This window comes from Apus apus, chromosome 2 (assembly GCF_020740795.1).
Source record: "Apus apus isolate bApuApu2 chromosome 2, bApuApu2.pri.cur, whole genome shotgun sequence".
Lineage (NCBI taxonomy): Eukaryota > Metazoa > Chordata > Aves > Apodiformes > Apodidae > Apus > Apus apus.
Window position 1 is genome coordinate 137,457,756 of NC_067283.1, and position 26,192 is coordinate 137,483,947.

Here is a 26,192-nt window from a genome sequence, read left to right on the forward strand (position 1 = left end):
GGCTTCTTACTACCCCGGAAGCTAAGGCCAATATCCATTTAACACCAGTTTCTAAGACAAATGGAAGCATCTTTGTGTAGGGGTTGAGGACTGAGGAATTTCCTTTTTCTGCAACCTTCAGACACTCATAAAATTCGGAGTTTTACATTTGGAATTCAGTTAATATTTTCTTTGGATTTGTAAACCTTCTGTGATGTGAAGGAAAGAATGAGCACATGGTAGCTCTTAAAAAAAGGGGAAGAAAGCCCTCTCCATTGAATGAAAGATGAGTAACTGCCAAATTATGCTAGTATTGCACTGAGCAAAGAAATCACACTGTGAAAGTTTATTACCTTAGCTACTATCCGGCTCCATATGGAGTCATTATGGCCTAGAGTCTCAGTAGTGCTCCCAAATTGACCTCACCATAATGCAGCTGTGCTTCCAGGTATTAAAACCTCTCTCATATTTCACTGAGTATTCCCTGGGGGATCCAAGGTTATTGTATAAAAAACTTTAAAATTTGATTACTTTGTTCTCCGACAAAGAATTTGCTAAGAAGATCATACAGCCTGAGCATGGAAATGTGCGAGCTATTTCTTGTGAATAAGTACTTCTTGCACGCTTGTATTTTTGCATTCCTACCCTGGTTATTTAATGGCAAATCTGCCGATAGAGTAGTTATGTTTAGGCACATTACACAGTTACTTGATTGACCTACTTTATTTGTATAGCCACTCCAAGCATAGTGTTGACCTTAAAATAACACCATCATCCTGCACCTAAAGCAGCACCGACACTGGGGCCGAACTTCCCGTCCCTCTCCGCAGACACCGGTGCTGTGCATATACTTCAAACAGTAGCACAATTGAAAGGACAATTAAATATGTTGTGCACCCAGTGTGTGAGGAGTTATCAAAACAGGGGCATAATGGAAATGGAGGAAACAGAAATTAAGATGGCTTTCCTTGCAACAAATTAATCCACTTGCTTGGGACCAATATTCAGACAAAACAGACAATGTAGTCGATGAAACTGTCACCTGAAGGGAAGGACATAGTAAAGTCTTATTTTTATATACTCATATATATATTAAGACAATCTATGGGTCTTCTAATGTTCTAATGTTTTCAGTTTCCATAATAATAGTGCATATTTTGAAGATTATTTGAAATACAAAGATGGTGGTGTTTTTTTTTTCTTGACTTTTTTTTTTTTTTTTTTTTTACAATAACTGAAAAAATCCTGCAGAAATATAAAAGAAGCAATCTTTGGACAGTCCACCTTCTCAGTTCCTAGTAAAATTGAGCAAGCTCTCTTTCCTACTGCCTTCTTTAGTGATTTGATTGCAATGGATTCTGTGCCTGCTGTACTATGAGTTTTATGATTCTGTGAGAAAGATTAATATAGTACTATAAATCTCCCTTCTGAATACTATTTTACCTTCTCTAAAGCTATTTTAATCTAGTCTACCCATGCTATTTGCAGAAAAGCAGAAGATAAGAGTTTTTGTTAGCCAGTGACTGAAGTTTTCAGAGTATGGACTCCATTTGTGGGCCTGAAGCTTCATTTGGGCAATCACTCATGTATGTGTATTTTTTTTCCATTTTCACTTGAAATTGAGATCTTTATGCAAAAACATGGTGCATCCTTGCTCAATTTAAAGGTTCTGTTGAATCTTGTATTAAGCAGTCCAGTGGTATGGAGAAAGTGAGGAGAAAGTATGTTTAAGGCCCTTGCATTAGTTGGCAGGGGATACATCTGGCCTCAGAGAAGCCTCTAACTCAGCAAAGATGTAATGCTATTGTGGGAATATAAATGTGTGTTATGAAGCAAGGGTTATATAGTGAAAGCATGTATCATATCAGTCTTTCCAAAGAACGTGGCAACTTCTGTCCTTCCTCATAAGGCCTAAGTCCTCATACATATAGATAATCAGTCTCCCTATTTTCTTCATTAAATTAGTAAACTATTGATCATTTTAGTTTAAGCTCTACCATGGATTATGAAGTTTGAGAATCTCTATGTATGCAAAACCCACTTCCACAAGGTACTATTTTTAAATCATATTATTTTAATGATTTATCATAAAGAATGATCTTCTGTATTGCTCTAATAGCCAGTATTAGTTAAAATATGAAGTGTGCAATATAGTTAACTTGGATAATGCAGCATTAAAGTAGATACACACTAGCCGATATGAGGCATCAGAGGTAAAATCAAAAGGATTAAATTTGACAGAAGAGCCCCATTTAATTTCTTCCAACCCCTGTGGTTCTATTGAATAAAACGTACTTTACATACCTTTCTAGACTGCACTAACATCTGCTGTTCTTGGAAAAGTTTTTGCCAGAGATAGCTATGTTACTGGGAAATGCTGGCCCACGATGGCTGGCAGGGAGGGAGCTGTCTTCTTGTAATGTTCTTACTAATTGATTTCTACAAGACTCGCTCCTGGGCTAACTGTTGTGAGCCCAGCAGTGTGAAGAGGTTAGCTGGGAGAGTCACTGGGAGGGATGTAGTGACAGGAGCAGAGCCAATGTGTGCATGCATGTGTATATCCCCCCCCCAAGAGAGAGGAGAGGAACAAAAATGCTCGAAGATAGACAATAAAGGATAGCGACTGAGTTCTCTAGTGGCTATAGCTCTTCCAAATTACATACTGGGTTCTACAAATTATATCCACTCTGACCAATTGGAGGCCATCCCAAACCTTATGAACTTATCTTAGCAAACCACTCAAGTATGATTGATTTTGATTATGTAAGTTTGGAAAAAGTAATCATTCTTGAAGATGTTGGGCAACACGCTTGAGACCTGTTGTCCCTCAACAAAATTAATCACGAGTGGTCAAATCCTGTGTGCTTCTTGCTCGTGTTGTCTTCAGTGATGGCAATCTCTGAGACGAGCCACAGTTACATGATTTTACATGTGTGCATGTGTATGTTTGCATGAGCACACACGTAGATGTGCCCATACACGCACCGCACTTATGCACATATGTTTTCTAGGAGCCCTACTTTCAAACCACTTCCCCAGGAAAAAAGGCAAAACCAGTTTTAATTTCACAGAACTGACCAGGAGAGATAATGAAGTACCTTCAAAACTCTTTATGTGTGGAAGCCCTAGAGGCAAACCCCAGAGCTTTCTTACTTTCAGCAACCAATTACTGAAAAAAAAAAAAAAAAAAAAAAAAAGTTTCTCCAATTATGAAGTACACTAATGCAGACTGCACAGACTCAATTTCACAAAGTATTGGAAAGGCAGCATTCACATAATTAATGAGAAAATGCTGCATGTGTTCAGACCTTCTGTTAATTGATTAAATGAGTCTATGTCTAAATCTGATTATAATCACACAGTGGCAGTACAATTGAGCGAGTGTGTAAGAGGTAAAGGGACTCTCTCTTTGTCTCTCTTACACTCTGAGATATGTGGATTCATCCTGCCACCTGCTCCCCAAACTGTAAGAACAGGATAAACTGGGCTAATAGAAAAGGTAGCAAACTTCCCTGACAAAAGCTGCATAGCTTAATCACAATTACTTGAACAATTATTCTTGGTTTAGTGTCTCAATTCCTGTTTAATCCATCACTTGCACTTGTAAAATGCAGCGTACTCTATGGCAAACATCAGCTTGACGCTTATTGTGGTTAGTAAGTGCTGCTTAGTTTTCCTGTCGTGTTGTAAATAAAATACAAAACCTGCCATGTGCTTGTCATTTTTTTTAAAGAAGGCCACAGTGTTCCCTAAGGGTTGTGAGAGAAGTTCATCCCATTGAACTGGTCAGCAAGATATCATTAGCTCGTTGTGTACATGAAATCCAGGGGTTAGAGCACCAAGCGTCACAAGCCAGTTTCTTTACCTCCTTGAGCTGATCAGAGGATCAGAGTATCAAGGAAGGATTAGCACTGACTTGGGATTTGTGTGATTGGTTAATTTATTGCGGCGATGGCAGGCCTTTCATCTATGGCAACATTTAATCAGCACGGCCATGGAGGCTATTACGGGTTAGCTCTTTTCTCAAGTCAGCCAGGGCTGCACCATCAGCCCTATCACAATTCCCCTGAAATTTCCAAATTATCTGGAACAGGCTTTAGCCTCACAGTAATAAAAATTAGAAGAGATTCCTGATAGCACTGGTGGAAAAGGCTTTCACTTGCACAGGGCAAATTATAAATAGTATGAACGTGCACTTTAAAAAAAAAAATTCTCCACCTCTTAAGAGATGTGCAGGACTTATCACCCCTGCTCTGATCCAAATCCTCGTGGTTGAAAATTTATATTAGATTTTATCAGTGAGGCCTAAGTCTAGAAAAATCAATGAAGGTTATCTTTTATGTTGCAGGAACTTGTGGAAATATTGATTTTCATTTTATAGTGAATTTGGAGCATGAGTTGGTAATCACTGCTGAGCTGACTACAATGTTTGCCTACTGTATCTTTTACTGAGTTTTGCTCAAGTATTTAAGATCGTATATTCTTGTTGATTTTAGCATGTAGTTTGAAGTCAAATTTTTCTTATTACAAGTTGGTGCATCTCTTGTTACATAGTGTAATCCTTCAGTGTAATGGTGATTAGCTAATGTCTTTTGAATGAGTTCTGAATTTAATAGCAGTGTTCAGAACAAGAAAGAGGGAGATTTCATGTATCTTATTTTTCCTTACTAGTCACTAAAACACTAAGTGAAATACGAAGTATAAAAGAATATAATGAAAAATAAGACTAAGGATGCAAAAAGGTAAAATGTCCATGCATAAAAAGGGTTCAGAACCTCAATAACTGCTAGTCTAAATTATAGTTATTCAATCTATTAAGCATTAAATCTTTCAGAACTAATGAAAGCTAAAAAAACTTCTACTGATGAAAGATACCATGGCCACAGTTTATTAAATTAGTCTAGATCCTTCATCTTGGCTCTTAAAAATTCTTTAACTAAGTAAAACAGTGACTCAAAGAGTGATTTCAGAGCTTTTCTCATGTAATGCCTGTACTCACTCTGTGGTTTTTATTTGTAAAGAGTATGTCCACTTTCAGTGTCATTTCTATTGGGGTGTATCCATGCAACTCATTTTTAAATGGATGAATTATTCCAAAAGTCATTTGAATATTCAAATAAATCTGTTCCTGCTAAATTTGTCCACTTCTGTTTTGATTTTAGGTACCATATATGTTTGAGTTCTTTCAGACCTGATATTGGAAAACCGATTTTTAATACTTTCTTCACACAATTTAACTCTTGGGGAAGTAAAATAAAACTTTCTGACTGACCATGAGAGCTTAAAACAGGAATACTCTCAGATTACTGTTCACTGTTAAAGCAAATACTGTTCTAAATAGTAGGAGAAACAAATTTATGGCCAGTTTTAAATGTATTGATTTTAGAGTATGGGCTCTGCTTTTTCCCTCCTTCCCAAGTCCTTTTGGCAGGACCTGTTGTGTCTTGCAAACAGAAGGCACGATGGTTTTATACATCTGTAACTCCCTAGGGATGCTAAAATACTTTTATAAACATAGGTAAAACGAAATACTGTTTTTTTGGGAGAGAAATAGTGAAGCTTTTTGCAAAGCAGATGTCCTCAAATACAGTTTAAGAACATGATACTGCAGATGACCTTGAGTATCATCTCTAAATACATTCATTCTAAGCTGCAGCAAACTTAGAGGGAAAAGCATGTGAACGTAATTACCTGGGTCTCCTCCTGGTTGGAACACCTGCAGCACTATGCTGGGGAAATACAAGGATGCACAGCTATAAGAAATGCTAGTTCCTACAGTGAACTGTGTGTATCTGCATTTATTTACATATACTGCAGTATATTGGCATCCTTCCCCACATTAATTATGCCCTATTATGCTTCTAGTGCTGTGATTATTTTGTTATCCTAACGTTTAGTTCCGTTCCTGAGTATTGTAGCTTGAATGTCTTGTGTTTGGTTCTATCCCATTCCCTTCAATCACAGTCTGTTGATATATTACACAGAAATGTTGAGGATTTATAAATATGAGCAATGGTTTGTCACTGATTTCAGGGAGAGCAGGACTGTGTCCACTCTCTGTTTTTCTGTGTGATTATTAAGGTGACTGGTAATCGTTTAGCTGTAAATAATTTTCAGGAAAAAAGAAATGTAACAGATTGAATTCTTTACTGACTGGTCACGGCATTTGTATGAACTATGAATACTGATGGTATGTATAGAAGAAATTAAGGAATGTTTTACCTGCTTTAGTGTGAACTTTTCTAAAGTATAATGAAATAGAAAAGGGTTTTGTTTCTTCCTATAGGTAAATGTTTATGTGATCCAAAGCTGTCATCCTTGAGATTTGCCTCACAGAAACTCCTATTGTCTTTTCTGGTGTTTTGAGTTGAAGTAATGCTGGAGTAAACACTTCAAGGGGCAACCTTAACATGTAAGGGCAGGGAAAGGAAGCATAGTAATTATTTTCTCCTTTAAATTCAAAATGAAATTATTGACATCAGAAAATCTTTGATAGTAGAGAAATTGCAAAGAAAGGATGACCTGCAAAGATTGAGTTAAACTATATCATCTAAACCACAGGTGCAATTTTTTTTTACATCAATGGGAATAGTGTTTGCTGCTGAGAGTAAAATATAACCCGTTGTCTACTTGCTTGTCTGTTATGGAACTACAGATGAGCCTGCATAACTGAGCAGATATGCCTGGACAGATTTATTTCTTTTGTTAGTTGTTAGTTGGGCACCTGGCATTTGCATAAAATGGCACTGAATGTTTTATTTTGCACACTTCAAGCGGTGCTGAGATTAAAGAAAACAATTAAAGGGTTCATTCAGAATTCACATCATTCTCTATTTTATTATCATTATTTATCTAAAGACTAAGGAGTGATTGAGACTGCAAAATGAAGTAATATTTTGAAAAAAAAAATTCTTAAAAATTTACCAAAATTGGAAAGACTAGATTTTTCATAAATCAATATTGTATTTCAAAGAAGTTCTCTTTAAACTGCCTATAGATTAGCAGTGCATCTTTTTCTGTTATTCCTCTCTGCTGCCATTAGTTACACACTAATGAGAGACTGCAAAGTGGTTACTTATGACAATCTGAAGCGTTGCTACTGTTAGAAATAATCCTTGATTAGCTGATTTTCAAAGTGGTATTTTCCAGGTTTGGCCCTTAGATATAACTTTACTGTAAGTTTTTGTTTGTTAGTCTTTAGGAAACATTTTAGATTAAAGCTGAAGAAAGATGAATCTCATCAGTGAGACGATGAGTTTTTTGTGTGCTGAATTCCTGATCAATTTATAGTAACAAAGCAGAATTTCACCCCAAGGCTGGCCTTGCCATTACAAATCCTGTGTGCAGGTAATGATGTTCTCTTACTTTTGAATTTTTTTAGAAACCTCTTACCTTCTGTAAGCCCCATGACTCTTTTTGTGCCTGGTCAAGGAGAGCAAATATCCATAAGAAGGGTGGGCTTCTCTGGTGAATAAGTGGCAGAGTTCCCCCGAGTTTTTAAGGGTTCCTCCAGGAAGAAAACATTTGACCCTGGATTGCCCTCAAGAAGACAAGTCCTTGTAATTGATCTGGACAAATAGATCACATACAAATAATCTTTTATTTTCAAAATAATTATACATTTTGGCTGGGGGAAGAATAGCAGGCCTGGTGAAAAGGACTTGGGGTGGTAGCAGGCAAGAAGCTCGACATGAGCCGCCAGTGTGTGCTCACAGTCCAGAGAGCAACTGCATCCTGGGCTACATCAAAAGAAGTGTGGCCAGCAGGGCCAGGGAGGTGATTCTGCCCCTCTATTCTGCTCTGGTGAGACCCCACCTGGAATACTGTGTACAGTTCTGGAGCTCTCAGCACAGGAAAGGCATAGAGCTGTTGGAGAGGGTCCATTGGAGGGCTACAAAGATGATGAAAGGGCTGGAGCACCCCTGCTATGAAAACAGGCTGAGAGAGTTGAGGCTGTTCAGCCTGGAGAAGAGAAGGCTCTGGGATGACCTTGTAGCAGCCTTCCAGTACTTGAAAGGGGCCTACAGGAAAGTTGGGGAGGGGCTTTTCACCAGAGAGGGTAGTGATAGAACAAGGGGTAATAGTTTTAAACTGAAAGAGGGGAGATTTAGGTTAGACATCAGGAAGACATTCATCACCATGAGGGTAGTAAGGCACTGGAATAGTTTGCCCAGGGATGCTGTAGAAGCCCCCTCCCTGGAGGTGTTTAAGACCATGTTGGATGAGGCTTTGTGCAGCCTGGTCTAGTGGGAGGTGTCCCTGCTCATAGCGGGGGGGTTGGAACCTGATGATCTTTAAGGTCCCTTCCAGCCTTAACCATTCTATGATTCTATGATACAACTATAGCACAGCCAAAAGCATTGGGATCCCTATCTACCTGATACAAGATATAGAGTTTGCAAGTCAGTTGCTTAACAGGCAAGTTATGCAAACACAGCAATTTAAAGGTAATACAGAAAAAAGGAGGGGTGTGGGGGATACAAAGCCCACAAAAAAAAAAAACCAAACAAACAGCATTCTGTTGACACTTGTTTCTTTAAAAAAATTTTCTTACTTGGAACAATGTAGTGGAAAACTAGGATTGTTATACATTCCTAAAATTACTGAAGAATTGCTTATATGTGTACTATGTTGACAAGCCAGTTCATTTCTAGATTATTTTGGACATATTCCTGGGAAATAAGCCAACACTGATAAATAGACTGGATGTTCGGAAAGCCTCTAAGAAGAATCTAGTGATCATAGTATTGTAAATATGAAATGTAACTCTAGAAAATTTAGTCAATTTGATAGTATAAAAAGACAGATTTTGAAAAAAATGTGAAAGGTAAGTTACTTTGAACGCTGTGTATCAAACTACTTACAGAAAAATGGGAAATGTTTCAGATGCTGGAAAAAATACAGTTGGAAGGTATCCTGAGTCAAAGGAACTAATTCATGTTACTGTCATCGTGAACGTTTTCTTACCTATGTGTTGTGCACCTCACTGACCCTGATGCAAAATCTCAAATTAGCTGGAGTCATTACACCAATCTTAAAAAATTTTGGATGAGACCAGAAGCATGTTTTTTGCCCAGTGCCAGCTGTCTGTCCTTCGATTTGTTTACAGTGCTGGCAAGGCCTGTGAGCTTTTTTTGAAACAGCTATTTATTAAGAGAAAAAAAGAAACCTAGGTTCTTTGATTTAGTGGGCTCAATTTTCTGTAAATAAAAAAGTACATCTTAAGATTCTAACTTCTAACATCAGGCACTGACATACACATTTATAATAAAGAATCCAATTTCTTTTTTTAAACCAATTAATTTTTGAAAGTTTGAAACTATTCTAGGCAAACTTAAAAATCTTAGTCAATGTTTCCTTTTAATAAAATAGGATATTGTAATAATGATATTTCACTACTCTTAAGATACTCAGTTTGGTTATTCTTCCATTTCAATTGTAAATGGCACCTTTAATCAAATGTACTTGAAGTTTGAGAACCTTCTGTTCGACGTGGACACCATTTCAAAGATAAATTACACAGTACTAGATTTTGGTTTTATAAAGAAAAATATGTTATTTATAAATTTTTTGCAAGTTAAATGTATGTTACTCTGTTCTGCAAAAATGCCTGAAGTAAAGACCTTTTAAGTTTATCTATGTTGAGCTAACTGAAGTGAATGCCATAAAATATCAGTTGAACATTTCTCATTCAGTAGGAATCAATTGACAGGGTTCATATTTCTCTTAAATTACGTACTTGGGAATGCCATGAAGAGCTGAAATCTGCTTAGTAGTGAAGGGTCTCTTAATTACATGGTGGGCACAAAGTAAAAGAATTGGTAGAATTTATGTCCAAGTCCTGCTTCCTTCACTTTAAATATTGAAGAATTTCCATGGCTTCAGTCATTTTCAGCAAGGAGCTGTGGGAAACTTTACTACTGCAGAGAATTTTATACTGAAACGATCTCAAATATTAAGGTGAGTACAAGTAGAAATCTAATTGTAAAATCATCTGCTACCCTTGTGGAAGTTAGAAAGTCAGTTTTCTCATTTGTCTGAATTTTCTTGCATTTCAGACAGATTTCTGGTCCAATACTGGCCCATTAATTTTCAAAGCACTGTCTTTGAAATTAACAAAACATTGGTTTCTTGAAATAGCTGGCAGTTTTCTGGGCAGTACCTAAGCAATAGAAGCTTTTTAAAAAGTGTTTCAAAACTAATCTGTTTATAATGTACTACAGGGAAATAATTCCTCTGACAAATATCCTATTTACTTTCAAATAACTTCATAACTAAAAAAAAAAAGCCGTGCTGGGGTTTCCTAGAAAGCATCCCATTCCTGTTGTCAAGGTTTTAATCAAAATCCAAGGCCTCGTGGAGTGATCTAGGGATTTTCTCTTGTTTTTTATTAGTTTGTGAACAATAATCCCAGTAATGAGCAAGTAACAAAACTTAGCTTTACATACAAAACTACCACCTATCACAGTCCTTTTAGTCTCAAATAGGATAACCAGAGCATAACTACTGGGAAGCAATACAATTATGAATTTCTTGAGGGGGGAAAAGGAGAGATAAGTGTGTGGAAGTCAGCTAACACTGATGCATGGGTGGCTACAGCATGCAAGGGGTTAACAAGATTTTCATTTTAGATAGTTGCCGTAGTAACAATCAGAGAGCTCAGGCTGTATCTTTTCTATTTGTGGGGAATGTTTAGATTTACAGAGTAGCTCAGCTTATTATATATCTGCCTTGATTGCTGGATAAGGTTTGTTGATTAAAAACAGAATAAGATGCATTTTTATAATACTGAGGGAACCCACCGCCCCCACCTCCCATCACTCTTTGTCCAGATCTCTCTGTGCTCTCTCAGCACTCGCCTGCAACCCAAGGTGTGGCTGTAAATCAAGTTTCACTTGAACTTTCAACGAGCAGAGGCCAGTGTTGGCTGCACTGCATGCGGCAGGAGCGCTTGGTCCTGAGCATCCCTTTTCTTCTCTAGCAGCTGGTGTGGACTGTAAAGCCATACTGCAGCCAGCAAGGGATTTGAATGCTGCTGCTTTTGTTTGGTGCCACAGCTTGTGTTCACTCGTTCACCATCCACGGTTTAGCAAAAGAAAGTTTGATTAGAGGTCACCTCTGTTGTGGAGGAGCGAAGAGGCAGATTTTCAAGCATTCATCACCAAACTGTTCCCATTGGAATTATGGGGAGCTGTCAGAGGCTCACGGGCCCTGCAGACGTGGCCACCTTCCTTCGATGTGTAAATGGGATCTACACTTGTGAAAACCGGGCAATTACTCATTTCCTCCCCTTAAAAACTGAGGTGGCTTGTGACTGCCATAGCAGAGTGCGGGCTGTGTGGAGGTTGCCGTGACCCTCAAGCTGGGTGGATGCCACACGAGACTGATGTCCCGCGCTGGCAGTGTCCTCACACCTCACCTGCCCTTATCTCCTGGGAGCAGGGAAAAAACCCTGCTGCTTTACGATGCCATGTTCAAGTCTGCCTTCAACAGCTGCTGCCAGCTAGTGCCAACTGATACGTGGTAGTTGTTTGGAACAGGGCGGCTGCAGCACTGTAGCATTTAAATGCCAATTTCTGTGACAAGAAGAAGAGAAATTCTGGTATAAAGTTTTACTAACTTCTGTAGTTTGATAGCCTGGTCCTGTCTGATTCTGCCAATTTCTAAAGCTTTTGCTCTTTTAGAGCTCTGGATTTTTCATATCACTGATGCTGTTCATGGTGTTAGTTTGCTTTCTTGGCTCCATAGCACATGCACTGAAGAGAGGCTTTCTTTTCCATTTATTGACTTCACTGGGACATTGAAGTACCAGGGACATTTGGAAGCTGGCTTTTTTGCCTTTTTTTTTTTTTTTTCCACAGGTATCTGAAAATAGATTTGAAAATTTTATTGGAAGCAGAAGGAATGTTTTTTTTTGCTCTTTGAACCATGAAAAGCCTTCAAGGAAAAATACCTTTAGGAATTTTAAAAAAAATAATAAATAGTTTGTGAAACTGGTCTGAACCAACAGTGAAATAAGTTTTCTAATCACTTAAATTCAGTCTGTAATGTGGTGGTATGCGGTCTGATTCTTGTTACCACTCTGAGTTTTCATTTCATAGAAAGGAAAAAGAAATAATAATTAACCTGACTCCTATGATCTAGGTGCAAATTTGTTGGGTTTTTTGAGGCTCCCTAGTTTTGAAAGTCAGCCCACTTCCACCTGAGGACATCTCCTTAGACTTGTGATCCCAAACAGGAGCTTTACAGCTCCCGAGGGGTCCCATTAGAGGGCACAGAGCTGCAGCACTGCTGTCCTGAAGTGGCTTAATCAGTAGACTGGTAACTGACAACTGTTCAGCACCAGTTTTCTGTAGTGTTAGACATACCTAGTTATTCAGTTCATCATTTTCACACTGCTTTGTTTCTAGATATGAAAGTGGGTGAATCCATCAGCTCCCCATAAGGAAGCTGCATCATTCTTTTATCAATACCATTTAAACTTGATACCAGCATGTGCATGTCCCTCAGTCTCAGAAACAGACATTGGTTCATAGTCAAATTCTTGCTGAAAAAAAATTCAAAAAATAAATATATTTATTTCTGGGAAAAAGATCCTTTAAATAAATTTGCGAAGCTGCCAGCTTCTTTTTCTAATGTTACGTATTCAAAGTGGTAGTTTTTTTTTTTTTAAACTTCCCTAAAATATATTAAAAAGGGAGGGGGGTGGGCTCCATTCACTGTTATTTTCAAGTTATAAACATAACACCAGGTCCCTATCTCCCTTTTATACCTTCTTTTATGTGTAAATGTTTCATAAGTATCTGAATGAATTTTCCAAGTAAAATGTATCTTCTTGGAACTCTTTTTACATACAGAAAGTTTTTTACCCTTGCACCCAGCTTCATTGTGTTTGAAACCAAAAGCCTGAAAACAGCATTCCTACACTACTTCTTTGTTTCCAGATTTTAAGATCTATTATGCATAGCATAGTGCGTAATCATAATTATGCATTCATGATGATGTTTGTACTGGCTTAACTCAGGAATAGTGGGAGAAAGCTAATCTTGAAGCTACAGGCTGTTTTCCTGCACTTTAGATTCTGATCTGAGCAGTTTGTTGAGTCTTTCTGGAACCAGAGCCCTGTACTCACCAGTCCTGCTGCCGGACTCTCCATTTTTATCTCCAGTCCCAGTGAAGGACCTTCACCCATTCTTGGAAAACTCTTTTTTATGGAAACTTGCATAGTTGCAGTACTTTGTCATGCTGCTATACTCAGTTACACTGAAGCAATTTAAACAAGAGCTGCCTTATGCAACTATCTCACACAAGCTACGAAAGAATGAGGGTCCTTTTAACGTGTCATTGAGATTTTTGCCAACTTCATTTTAATTTTGATGTGAGAACAGGAAAAAAAAAATTCTCATGCTTTTAAGGCAGTGGGGAAAAAATTACCTGATTATGTGAAACATACTCTTCAACTGCAAGAAAGCAACTGCTTTCAAGGTAAAGGTGCTTCTCCGCTCAGTTCATCTTCTTGGTCCAAGCCTTCTGTAACGATAAAGAAAATGAAAGCACCATTAATATGTAATTGAGGTCTCTGAAAGATCATATTGATGGAAAAGCACACATTCTGAAATGTTTTCTCTGAAATCACCACATATTAATCAGTTACTCAATACCTTTGTTGTTTGTTTAAAAATCTGTACAAAATTTGATGGAATGGAAGGACAAGTTAAAACCCTAAAATACTGCATAGTCATATGTTCATTTCTACTGTACTGATTTTGTTGTGAAGTTTGTTTTTAATATTGTGTGGGTTTTTTCACTGATAATATTTGGGAAGGATTTTCATTGGAATAAAAATAATGACTTTTTACATGAAAGCACTATGTGTATCTCAAGAAAGTTTAACCAGCTAAAGGAAATTTTTCAACACTCTATCTTTGATAGAGTAAAAATACAAATCCTGCTTATATGTGAATATCAAATAACAAAAATTCCAATTGTTTACAAACTTTTTCTACAATATTATGTATACGTAGAGTTAATTATTCTCCTTAGTACGTGTAGGCAAGAAAACATAAAATAACACTGAAAATCACTAATGGAAGCTTGTTCCAGTTTATTTTTACTTAAGCAGTGAAGAATCATGCATAATGCAACAGTGTACCAACTAGCAACACACTCACAGGAGATAATTGTTTTTTACAAATACAATAAGCTAATTTAAAATCCATCACTAAGAAGTTTGTCCTTGGTTTTACATTATCCTGGGTGGGTGTTTCAGTTTCTTCCATTAACTATCATACTCACTGGGTGTGGGAAACTGGGTGAAAAATGTCATAGTGTCCGCTTAATAGTGATGGAGTTTTCTACATGAAGATGTAAGGAGGAATTAGGTTTTACCCCATAATTGTATATTAAATAAGTGTTAAAATACAGTTGTAATCAAATCCTTTCATATCCCAAGGCCACACATTTGATACAGTACATTGGAAGGTCAGAATACTTAGCTGAGTATACACCCCTTGAGACTCAACAGATGTACAGATATGCAGCCTAATCCCAAAAACGCATTCATAAGTCTGGAAGATCAGAATTGAGCCTTAATTCTCTAAAGGACTGCCACAGTGTTGTGTGGTCCTTTCATCCAAATTAGAATGATTCATTATGTCTGGTCCATTAGCACCATCAGGGATAGGTGTGGGCCATAAAATCTGCATTAGGATTTCTAAATATGTCAAGGATAATCTTAAAATGAGATAAACTGGGATGTTTTAACTGAACTAAAAAAGATTAATCAAAGTCATACATGTGGACTTCTGGTTGTTGCATCATGCGTTAATGTTCCACTTTAAGTGATCATGCTGTCTTAACAAATATGAAACTTGGGAAGAGTATTGTATATTTGATTTATACCATTACTGCAAAGTACTATGTTTCCTGTTAGTAAAGATATACATAAAAATATCTAAGAAAAACATGCATATGTTATTTAAAAATTGGGAAGAAAAGCACGGAAGATTTTTTTTTTTCTATTCCCTAGTTCTATTTAAAATTAGTTAGGAGTAGGAATTTATATATAATGTTTTCTTTGCACTCAGTGTGTGCACTTCTGAAGTTTGAGTATAGTGTCTTGCATCGTCAAGATAATTACGCTATAATATCTACACCATTGACTTTAATGCCTTTGTATTAAATATGTATTTAATAAATGCCTCACAGTATACACTGGAAAAACAATCCTAATGCAGCTGCACTGTGTTATACAGTTAAAGTATTGGACAGGCACACACAGAGGACATTTTATTTTCTACCTTTTTGCTTCTGGGGAAAAAAGTGAAATTAAAAAATATTATCTTTCACTGCTACAAAAGCGTGACTTCTTTGCCTTTCTTGGCAAAAGTAACCAGTTTTCTAAAGTAAAGTAAACAACCTATGTTTGCACATCCAGACAAAATAATAATAATATAAAATAAGCAGAATCTATAACTACTAATTAATTTATAGTTCTGAGTAATGCACTGCTTATAGAAGCCTATATGTATGTCTTTTTGTATTTTAATGGATTCCTTAAACAAAATTAAATATATATAATACATGAAATTTAGACTTCTGGAAATAATGGTTGAAATTATCTCTTCCAGGGTAAGAAAAAGTAGAACAGCGAAAAAAATCCAAAATTACTGCAAAACAGAAATTGTTTGGTACCATGATGCAAGTAAACTGTAGATACAGCTGTCATTGTGGATAGCTTCAGTATGAATAGCTGGACAGTGGGACCAGGCAGAATTGACTCATTATTATTTCATATCTTCTAGAAAAACCTCTGAATTTGCCTACTTGATCTTTTAGAATATCTTTTATCACATTAACTACCCCAGGTTGATATCTTTACAAAGTACGAAGGCAAATGTCACATGGACATTTACCAGGGATTGATGGTCTATCCAGGAGTTTAGTCCTTCAACCCATCCAGCATAAACTTGATGTTTGCAGAATTGCAGCTGAGCCATACTGAGCAGAGTATTAATCTATTTAACATTAAAAATGTGTAGAAAAAAATGAAAGGAGTTTCATTCAAGCAAGTGCATTTGCTAAATATTTACTGCCAAATATCAACATGGTCTAATTTGTAGAAACAGAGACCTAATGTAGGCATTAATTTACAATAGAGAAGTTAGCCCCCTAGGAAAAATGCACAGTTATCTCAGTGTGAAAGTGTGCAAGCAGCACTGCACTATATCTTGTCTAAAGATAAGTTATATGTAGTGTGATTTCATCGGTACAGGTGCATGTCATCTCTGAAATAGTATTACCCAAAGTATTCAACTTCACAGTAAAGCAGAAAGGTTCAGCACCCATGGCAGATAGCTGAGCACTAAGACACAATGGTGGTGGGCATGCTCCCTGCAGGTACCAACTCAGCAAGAGAGAGGTGGTTCACTTTGCACTGTCACATTTCAGAATAACCTCATCCTTGTTATGCTAATCACATCACTAAGAGTACGGTTTCCCGGTGCTGGTCATTGTGTAAACCCACAGTGTATATAATGATTTCCCTGAAGAACTGAACAGGACAGAGAGTAGCAGGAGAAATACAATGAGAAAGCTGAGTCAGGAAAGTGATAGCAAAATACACTGCTGTCCATCCTGTGCTCTTTGGGAAAGGGAGAAGGTAGCCAGACATAGTAAGGGCAGTATATACAAAATGGAGGAAAGAGAAAGGTAGGACAGGGCAGAGGAGGAGCAGCTGCAGAGGGAAGCCAAGTGAAAAGACTTTATGGGATGGAAGGACAGGACTAAAAAGCCCACCAGCACGGGGTGATTTGTGCAGGGGAAGCTCAATGAATGCTGAGAGGTCCATATTCAAGCTTTTCTTTTCCTGTTCCTACCAATCGGTTGTCACCTCTTCCAGGACCACATGGCAAGCATCACTGAGACCCTCAATTAGGACCAGAAGCTCCAGGATCTGCATTACTTATTTTAAACCCTCCTAGTTCTGGGGAAGAGTTTGAAGAAGGGTTCCAAGTGTATCCAACAGTAAACAGAACACATTAAATTTGCTTTTAAGAGCCATTATTTTGTACCTATGTTACAGGGAGATTTGATTTATGTTTTTTTTTTTTTAATTTGAAAAAAATGCATTCTAGCTAGGTAACATGACATGATCTCAACGTCTAGCGTACATTTAATTTGCTGTAGGGAAATTCATCAGCAGTCATATTTTATATTAATAAAAAAAAATTGAATCATATTGAAGTCATAACAAGTGTTGGAAAATTTTAACAGACCCAGGGAGTGATTTTTTTGTTTGAGTATTCTATTTGGTCTGCTTTAGGTTTGTGGATATATGGTAAAATGTAGGTTCATTTTTGTCACTTGACAAGTAATGAATGATCTCTTGGGGTAAACAGCAGGGTTTCTCAGTTGCAGGGAATCCCAGCTGTCTTTTGGGATTCCATCTGTGTGTACATGTCTTCTTTTCATTATTAGTTTTTTTCCCTTTTTTGTGTTTGAAACATTTAAATGCTTTAGTTTGGCCAAAGCCTATTTAAATATTACCAGTTCTTTTTCTTCTCCTACCACCAAAAAAAACCCCCAAAAACTTAAGAAACTCCCTCTTCAGATAAGTGGAATCCCCAAAAATTAAAAGCCAAGTGTAATGCCTTGTAATGCAAGTTGTTTCACAACCAGCCAGTTGGCAAGTGCAGCACTGCCATGCTAAGCACTAGTGCTACATAATGAAAATTCAAAGCCCTGGTCAGGAGAGACATGAGGACTTTTTCTTTTCTACCTTGTCACTGACACCTTCTTTTCTCCATCACTGGTTTTCTGGCCCATCACAAGCAACAATTTCTCTGTCTTCTTTCCACTAGTTAGCATACCAGAACAACAGTTACATCTCTACACGTAAATGAGTTTCTGTACTTGAACACTCCTCTGAAATAATGGATCCCAGAAACTTGTACAGTAGTGACTAAACCCGTTGTTTCATAATGTCTGCAGATTTAGAAGAAATAAATTGTATCTATTACATTTATGTCAGGTTTTCAAAAGGTATTTTTCAAGCACAAGGACTGAGGATTGAACGATTTCTCTTGCATTTAGTGCAAGTTTCAGGATCTCACTGGCAGACATCATGGAGGCTGTGAAAACAAGAAATCCTAGGGCAATTGTACAATTCCAGAGTTGATGTTTATAGTCTGGAGACTTTAATGTCTTTGCTTTATTTGGTGATGTTTGTTGCCAGCATGGAACCATGTGACCAAAACCCTTCCCATATCTCCAGTCTCCTGTGAGTTGAGAAGGGTTGCCTCTGCATGTCTAGGAAAGAAGGCTATAGCCCCATGGAGTGCTGCCATGGGTCTTGACTGGCAGAGTTTCCAGAGAAGCCCTTGAGATAAATATTCTTCCAAGACTAAATCCTCATTGGAAAAAGATAAGAGCTTTAATGGGAGCTGCAGAAATAGAAACTGAAAGACAGTCCATCTGACTGCACACAAATCAACAGCAAAAAGGGTTTCTGTGTCTCCCTGTTGGCTGGGCTGTTTGGATGGGCTTTTCTTAGGGTTGGGTGAATTTGTTAATCACTTAGATGAGCCAAAAATACATTAAGACAGTCAATGTAAGTGTGAAGTGATCAAGTTGCCACTCTTCTTATTCAAAACAAATATTAATTAATTTGGGATAGTTTGAGGGCTGTGCTAATCTCTGCTGTTACTTGGCCCAGAAGGACCCCTTAGGAGACCTTTCTGACTGAAATGATTTGATGAGCTTATAAAATTTTGTTGTTGGTATGTATGGTGACCACTAAAGTTGAACTTTAACTCTCAAGAGAGGAAGTTCTGCTGTTTCAGCATGTTAGAAGGTGCATCAACCCTGTGACAATCAATTTGAGTGTAAATTGAATTTCAAAGTGAAAACCTCCATTGATGTATTAGCTGGTGTTCTACTGTCCCAAACTCATATTTGTAGGCACCTGAAGTATGTTTACAGCTCTCCTCCTAATACAGTCTTGTTTTTAATTGTCTATATGAAATACAGTGGGACATGAGAACTTTCTCCAGGATCACAAAGACAGTTTCATAATCTTCTGCATCTTTTATGGGAACTCAGGCTTTTCTGAAAATTTAGAAAGAAAATCTGTTTGCAGGAACCAAAATACAATTAGAAGCAAAGACCTTGAGTATCTTTAAGTCTTCAGCAACTTTCCTCTGTTTTCATGAGAGTACATTAGGGTAGTAGTTTTGGCACTGTAGAGCCCTGTAATGACAGAAGGAAAAAAAAAAGGTAAAGATAAAAATGTAGTGATTTTTTAAATGAATAATACCTCTCCTTAAATACTTTTGGAACACCATGCCTGGGACAAAATGGTTGTGTCACAGCAACTTGCTGAACATCAGCTCAGTACCTGTTTCTTGCTCTGGCACAGATTCTTTGGAAACAGCTAGCAACGATCAGGCATTTGACATCAGAATCTCATAGATTTCAAACAATTTGTTCATACCATATATCTCTTCAGGGTGGGGGTTTCCTTAAGTTTCTGCCGGGCCACACGCTTAATATGTTAGAAATCTTTGCAGGGAAGAGCCCATCTAACGTTACTTGTCAGTGCTGATTCCTTTTAGCGAGAGTGCAAAACTATTTTTGGTCTGCTGTGATGGTTATTTTTGTCTCCATTAACCTCTTGACTGAATATAAACATTTATTGAGGGTTACCTCCCTTGTTTGTCCAGTTGCTTCATAGGTTACTGAAAAGTGGATGCCTGCTTGACCTCTTTCATCCTCATTAGCTGATGCTAATTGTTCCCTGAGAGATCACAGTTTTGATCCTTTTTGTCCTTGTCAAATTTGTCTAGTCATGGCATGAAGACATTAGCAGAAATTACGTTTTCAGGTAAAAATTACTGAAGTGTAGAATGCACACTTGCCTAGTGTAGAGCAGTGAACAGTATTGTTGTTCTCTAATGTGCCCTCATTTCCAAAACGTGAGTTTACTATTGTATGGCCCCATTTTATGGACACTTGTGTTAGCAGGTCCTTATGATTATACTTGGGCAGTAAGCAGAATGTTTTGCAACCTTTTAAATAATGTGTAGTAGTTCTTTTGAAGGGAGAAATAAAATTTTGTTTGGTTTTTGAAGTCTTATTTTTAAACCATTGTAATATTGGTACCATTGGTACTGTGTCAAGGAAGCTTTTATGTAAAAATGTACCTTTCTTAAGTTAGAGGTATTTCTAATAGCACAGTAAAAAACCCCACAGAATAAAGTAGCTGACATCTCCCACCACTAGCACTAGAATGACCAACTAAATATTACAGTACAACAATCACATCTTATGAATTACAGGATGATATTCATTGTCCACTCTAAGATTATTAACATGCTTTACTTCAAGTGGGATGGTGTCCCAAATGTAAAGAGCGTTCATTAGGAACACCTTGCCATACCAGGATTTTATTCTGTGTCACGCCAAGAAAGCCCTTTTTCATGTACCTCAGTGGATCTCCGTTGTGGTGGTATGGGTGGGGCAAAGAACTTGGCAGGTCTCAATTAGGTATCTGGAACAGACAGGTCCCAGGCTTCATAGGTTGTAACCGGTGCCTTAAATCCCGCAGACACTTAGTGCAGATTAAAAAGCGCTGGTGTGATGCGCTCAAAGCACAATATCCTGCTTTACAAGCGGGTTGTTGCATTCTGCACCAGCTTCAGCTTTCAAATAGATTTAAAATGTAGCCTCAGGTATAGCACATTGCAGTAGTCTAATCTTGAGGTGATAAAGGCATGACTGATTTAACCATAACTTCTTGTTATCTTGGACTGGGGTCTTTTAATTTTAACCATTTTAGGGAAATGGCCTGTCCTGAATCAGTAGGCTTGCTTCAATTCTTACTGTGTAATGAGGCACAACAAGAGCAAGCCTTTGTCAGTTCTGAACACCTCCTATGAATGTATGAACCTCACAGGATGCCAGACCCCAAGAACTGCTGTGGTGGTCCTGACTCATCTTACAGCTCACACAATATGCCTCTGAGGTACTTCAAAGAGAAGCTATTGCCCGTCTCCCTTAGTGGAGCTGCCAAGCTTTACAAGCAGCCAGGGCCTTGTGAAGTTTTGTTTTGATATTAAAAGAAGTTTATTTACATATCTGTGCAGCTTGGGAGCAGAGCTATGGGAGAGTGGGAAATTCTTTTGAGGTGTCCACCAGCTCTTCTGGGCTAGCAGAGCTGTGAGACAAAACACCCTGTTCCTCCTCCAGCCTATCTGTAGTGCCTAGAGACCACTCACAGCTGCTGAACTGATTACAAGTTTTACTGCCAAGCCAACCTGGAAGCTAATTTCTTGATCTCCATGTAGTTATTTAAGTTCCAAAAAAGCCCTCAAAATGGGGGACAATAGTGTGGACTTGCATCCTAACTGCTGGTGCTGTCTACCTGCCACTGCTTCTGCTTCACCTCAGAAGAGATGAGGTGCCAGCCTGGGCTCCTCTTGTCTAGAAGAAACAGGGGGGGTGGCCTGGGACTAAGCCTGCAACTTACTAAAGGAGAAATTAATCTCCGTGAGAAAGTCAAATGGTATCTCTGCATCTCATTTCTTCCTCAGCAGTATGTTGTTAAGTATAATCCTTTCCCAGGACATATTATTTGTCCTGTCTATGTAGATAATAAACTATTGCCCAGCGTAAGAAGATCCTGATATTATTTGAGACTTTTTTATACCACCTTAATGCAAATAATACCCTTACAGATGGGAGAGACACACCAAATGCCATATGTCTGGGAAGGAAAACACCAGAAATAGGAATAAGATCTTGTGAAAATTAAATAGATTATCCCTTCTGCACTTAAAAGATAGAAATTTGTTTTGTTTTTTAAGTTGGCCTCCAACTTAAAAAAAAATAAAAATCTTTTATGGTGCACTTGGAAAAGTCCACTTCCTAGATTCTGTTATTCTATTGCACTGTCTTTTGACTGAACAACACAAGCACTTATAAACACAAAAAACAATGTTAAAAGCTTGACTGAAGTGGCAGTTGGAGAAACGCAGCATGGGGTAGGAAGATGTCCTGGTCAACCTCTTCTTTATTGCTAAGCAGTCATAGTTGGGTTGACTCTTGTAATGCTTGAAAAAAGCAAACACAATTTCTGCAACTTCCCATAGAAAAAGCAGTATTGGGAATTGAGACATTGCATGTATCTGGTTGCAGTATTTCTACACTAGGTAGCTAAGTTGTTGCTTGCTGTTAAATTCCTTTTTGCTAATTTCATTCTTCATTTTTATCTGTTTTTTCCAACATTTCTGGAAATGAACAATGTCATGGAGTGCATATAGAAGAAATGTGACTTGTGCATTAAATATTTGTATGCAAAATATAAAATGCCAATTGAGCAAGAAATACTATATTTGACCAAATAATATCAGAGAATAAACAGATATTAAAAAAAACAAACCTGAAGAATTGTGATATTCAATATAATATTTTATAATCTGTATTGAAATATTGATTTATGAAAAATTATATTAAATACATCTTATATATGACTAAGAATTGAATTTTATACAACAAAAATAGTTTAAATAATACCTTACTTTTGATAAATATTTTCATATGTATTTGGGGAATGTACTGTGTTCTCTGGTGACTCTTGATATACTTGACTACATTTCTAGAAAAATCTTAGATAAAAAATTTGACCAATACATGTGGAATGTCCATGGAAAGATATGATTTTCTGAATCTCAATTTTTTTTCACTCTCTTAATCATACAGAATATCACAATAGAACACAGCTAGAGCCAACCTGAGAATTATTGGTGGAATATAAAAATAATTAATCAAATTATCTTAGAAAAGTTTGGAATGTCTTGGTTAGAATTAGATCCAAAAAAGGAAAAAAAAAAAAAAAGTTAAATAATGACTGTTTTGCTTTGTATTCTGTTGTGGTTTTATGCTTGATAGAGAGGAAAAGAGCTGTGAATCATAGAAGTCTAAGTGGCATCTCAGTGCCACATGCTGACAAACTCAGGAGTTAAGTGTTAATAAATTTAAAGCCTCTACCTTATCTCCTCAAATACACATTCTCTAAATTTAGAATCTGAAATGTACACAGGAGATGGTTTTGTTAAATGTGCATCTCCTCGCCTATATGCCTTTCAGGTGCAATGGATGTCATGCTTTACTTTTGTGCCTTTGAATTTATTAATATGACTTCTTTTATAGTCTTTTTGGAGACAAAGTGCAGTGAATCATTAGTAGGTTTTTTTTCTTTCAGACATAGTTAAATCAACACTTAGCAAAAGGGGAAAAATTCCATTATCCATTCAGAACAATTTCCTATGATAATACAAATGTTACCCAGGACTGATCTGTGAAATGGATACTGATTCTTTAAATTCTTTCCTGTCTGTTTCAGGAAATAGTGAGATCCCATTGATAATGAACTACAATGTGTCTAAAGTTCACTTCTAAACACTTGGCTCTTTGCTGTGAAAGTCATCTGCATTCCCTTTATAATTCTCAGCCACCAGAGATCTGCTTAATCTTGGAGATCTGGTCCAATATCATTCGGAAAAATCCTTGATAATAGTTTCGCCGTTCAATCAATGAAAGAACTGAAGCTTACTGCTTGTGTCCTCTGAAAAAAAACCTGAGGCAGGGGAATAAGACCTTACCTTATGGGTTTGGAGATTTTGTTGTTTGCAAATAAAATAATTATTACTATTATTATTCAAGTTCTTAATCAAGGCAAGCAAATGGCATCTGTTTGTTATCATCCTTCCTACAGAAGACAAAGGCTTCAGTCCCTATGGTACTGACTGCTGGCCCCAAGTGGTTGCTGGATGTGACTTGGCAAGGAGTAGAAGACAACAAGAACAACTGCATTGTGTACAGCAAAGGTAAACACAAGCTGTTTTGTTTTTTTTTTCCCCTCTACTTTCTTGTGCAAGGTACGGAGATAAAAATATACTTGTTGCGTAATAGGAAAATGAAGTAGTTGTTTCACCTTAAAGTGGAACAGTTTTCATATCCATTTTCCTATCACATAGTGTCTGTAGGGTACTAAATCCTTTATAAACACAGAAGGACATTGACTGACATACAACATACCATCCATTTCTCTCTGATAGTGCCTCTTGGGAAACATGAGTAAAATCTAGGCACTTTAAAAAGGTGGCTTCTTTCTGACATTTTATTGGACATATTGGATAGCATTTCTCTATTTTACATTACATTGTAGAGTATTAACTGAAATCTGGATTTATAAGAAGAATTTGAACTTGATTATACTAGGATAAGACTTCATGTCAGCAGGTAACAGAAGATAACTGAAATGCATTTCAGGGTTGTCACCTCTGGTGTTCTAGTCTCCGCATAGTGGCATGACATGCTGATGTTTCACTGGAATGTATTGGCTGGTTGCAATGCATATCATTACTGTCCAATGTGAATTGTCAGATTTGCTGAAATCATATGTGTTCCTACGAGGGGCCCCAAACATGTTTTGTCTGACCTATTCCATCTGTTAGCTACTTTGGTTCAAGATGCAACCCAAAGAGCAAGGAGTTCAGTCCTTAGTGCCATGGATTATGCACCAGACTGTTTGGTCAGTTACTGTGAATGGTTTGTAAATGTGGTTATGGTATCATTACAGTATGTTTAAAACAAAACAAAACAAACCACTGACCAAACACTCCCCCCGCCCCCAACCTCTTAAAGACATGGAATAACTTAGTGTAGCTGGTTTTGGCATTGTCCCTGAAGATCAGGTTGCAAAACTGAGACTTTCCTGCCTTGTATTTTAATCACCAATCTCAGCACTTTGTGAATACTTCAGAACATGCACTGTTCCTATTTAATTTCTTTTAGGTTTTATTTCTAACCAAACAGACCTACTGAGATCAAAGATTTATTTGCTGAGGCAACCTAGTGACCATTTCAGCATACAAGCATCCAGGCAAATAAGCACCCATATCAATATATTAACATACAAAACACTAATCATAACATCAAAGACTCCTAAAAACTTACTAGAAACAATTACAACTTGTTCCTATAATCATTGCAATTTATACACTTATAAGAGGATTGCTTTTAAACTGCCACAAGCCTTTGAAAGTTGAAACGCTGAAACCAGGGAATTTGCGTGTTAAAAATGAGTTGCACAACAGGGTCTTACACATTCTTTCTATTGTAATTAGAGAATGCCAACACGTTCATTCTGCAACCTGAAACACCTGCACTACTAGAGAACTGGGCTCAGATCTAAAAAGGGTTGAGCTGCCCTTCCTTCACAGCTTGCTGATTGCTGCCTAAGTGGAAGAAGCAGCAAAGTGCTCCGAGTAACATAGTGAAGCTTTTATTGTGAATCCAAAGCTGCAGTTTGCTATTTCTAGTATTGAATACTCACAGGCAAAAATTTTTGAAGCAACTTTTTAATGTAATTGGAAATTACTTTCACTCAAAAATATAGCTTCTGCAAATTCCCATAGGATGATGTCTTATCAAGTACTACATTCTTTCTGTAATTATAATAATACTTAGGACATATATACCAGTAAGACTTTTCATCTTCAGAGTACTTTACAAACACTAACTAATTCATTAGACAATTTCAATGCTATCCGTCTGATTGAATCTATTGAAATACAATTATTATTTTTTTCAAATATTAAAAACTTTCTTCAGTTTGGTGCAATTTGAGTAGCCTAAAACATTAGTCTCTTCATTCAAATACGCTGAATTTTGTTTCACAGACGATGCTGGTTGCTTAGCAAGTTATTGTTAGACAGTCATACAGTGCTCAAGGTGAATTCTGTTATCTCTACAGCAGATGCATATCATAACTGAAGTTGAGGGTAAATTTGAGCCCTAATTTATAAATATACATTTAAAACTTGCTGCTTCACTATCCTAATGCAAGAAATAAGTTGTAAATTTGTTTTACCTTCGCTGCATTCTGTGCACTTCTCTTTGCACTTTGAGTTGGTTCCTCTGTCATTCATGAAGCACCTACACTTCCCTTGAGCCCTGCTGGGATTTTTGTACTAGAAAGATTAATTGGTTTCGATCACGAAACAATGTCAAATAGAAGATGGTAAAATAAATAAATAGAATAATGTTTCTTCCTTCAATTTGTATCTCATCATTCCAGATTGCATTGCCTTGATTTGTGTTAGCTTTCTGTCTCCTCTACTGCCATTACTTCTAATGAAACTGTGTACAGC

General features: G+C 37.2%; 1 protein-coding gene across 2 annotated transcripts in view; it reads left to right on the top strand.

Moving 5' to 3' along the window:
- The window catches only part of ZFPM2 (zinc finger protein, FOG family member 2), a 305,791-nt gene that overhangs the window by 174,235 nt on the left and 105,364 nt on the right, over window positions 1-26,192 (top strand). For both annotated transcript variants that reach the window (XM_051611559.1, XM_051611558.1), the window contains one exon: window positions 23,753-23,864. In XM_051611559.1, coding sequence (XP_051467519.1) covers window positions 23,753-23,864 — 112 coding nt within the window. The remainder of the gene's footprint in view (window positions 1-23,752; window positions 23,865-26,192) is intronic.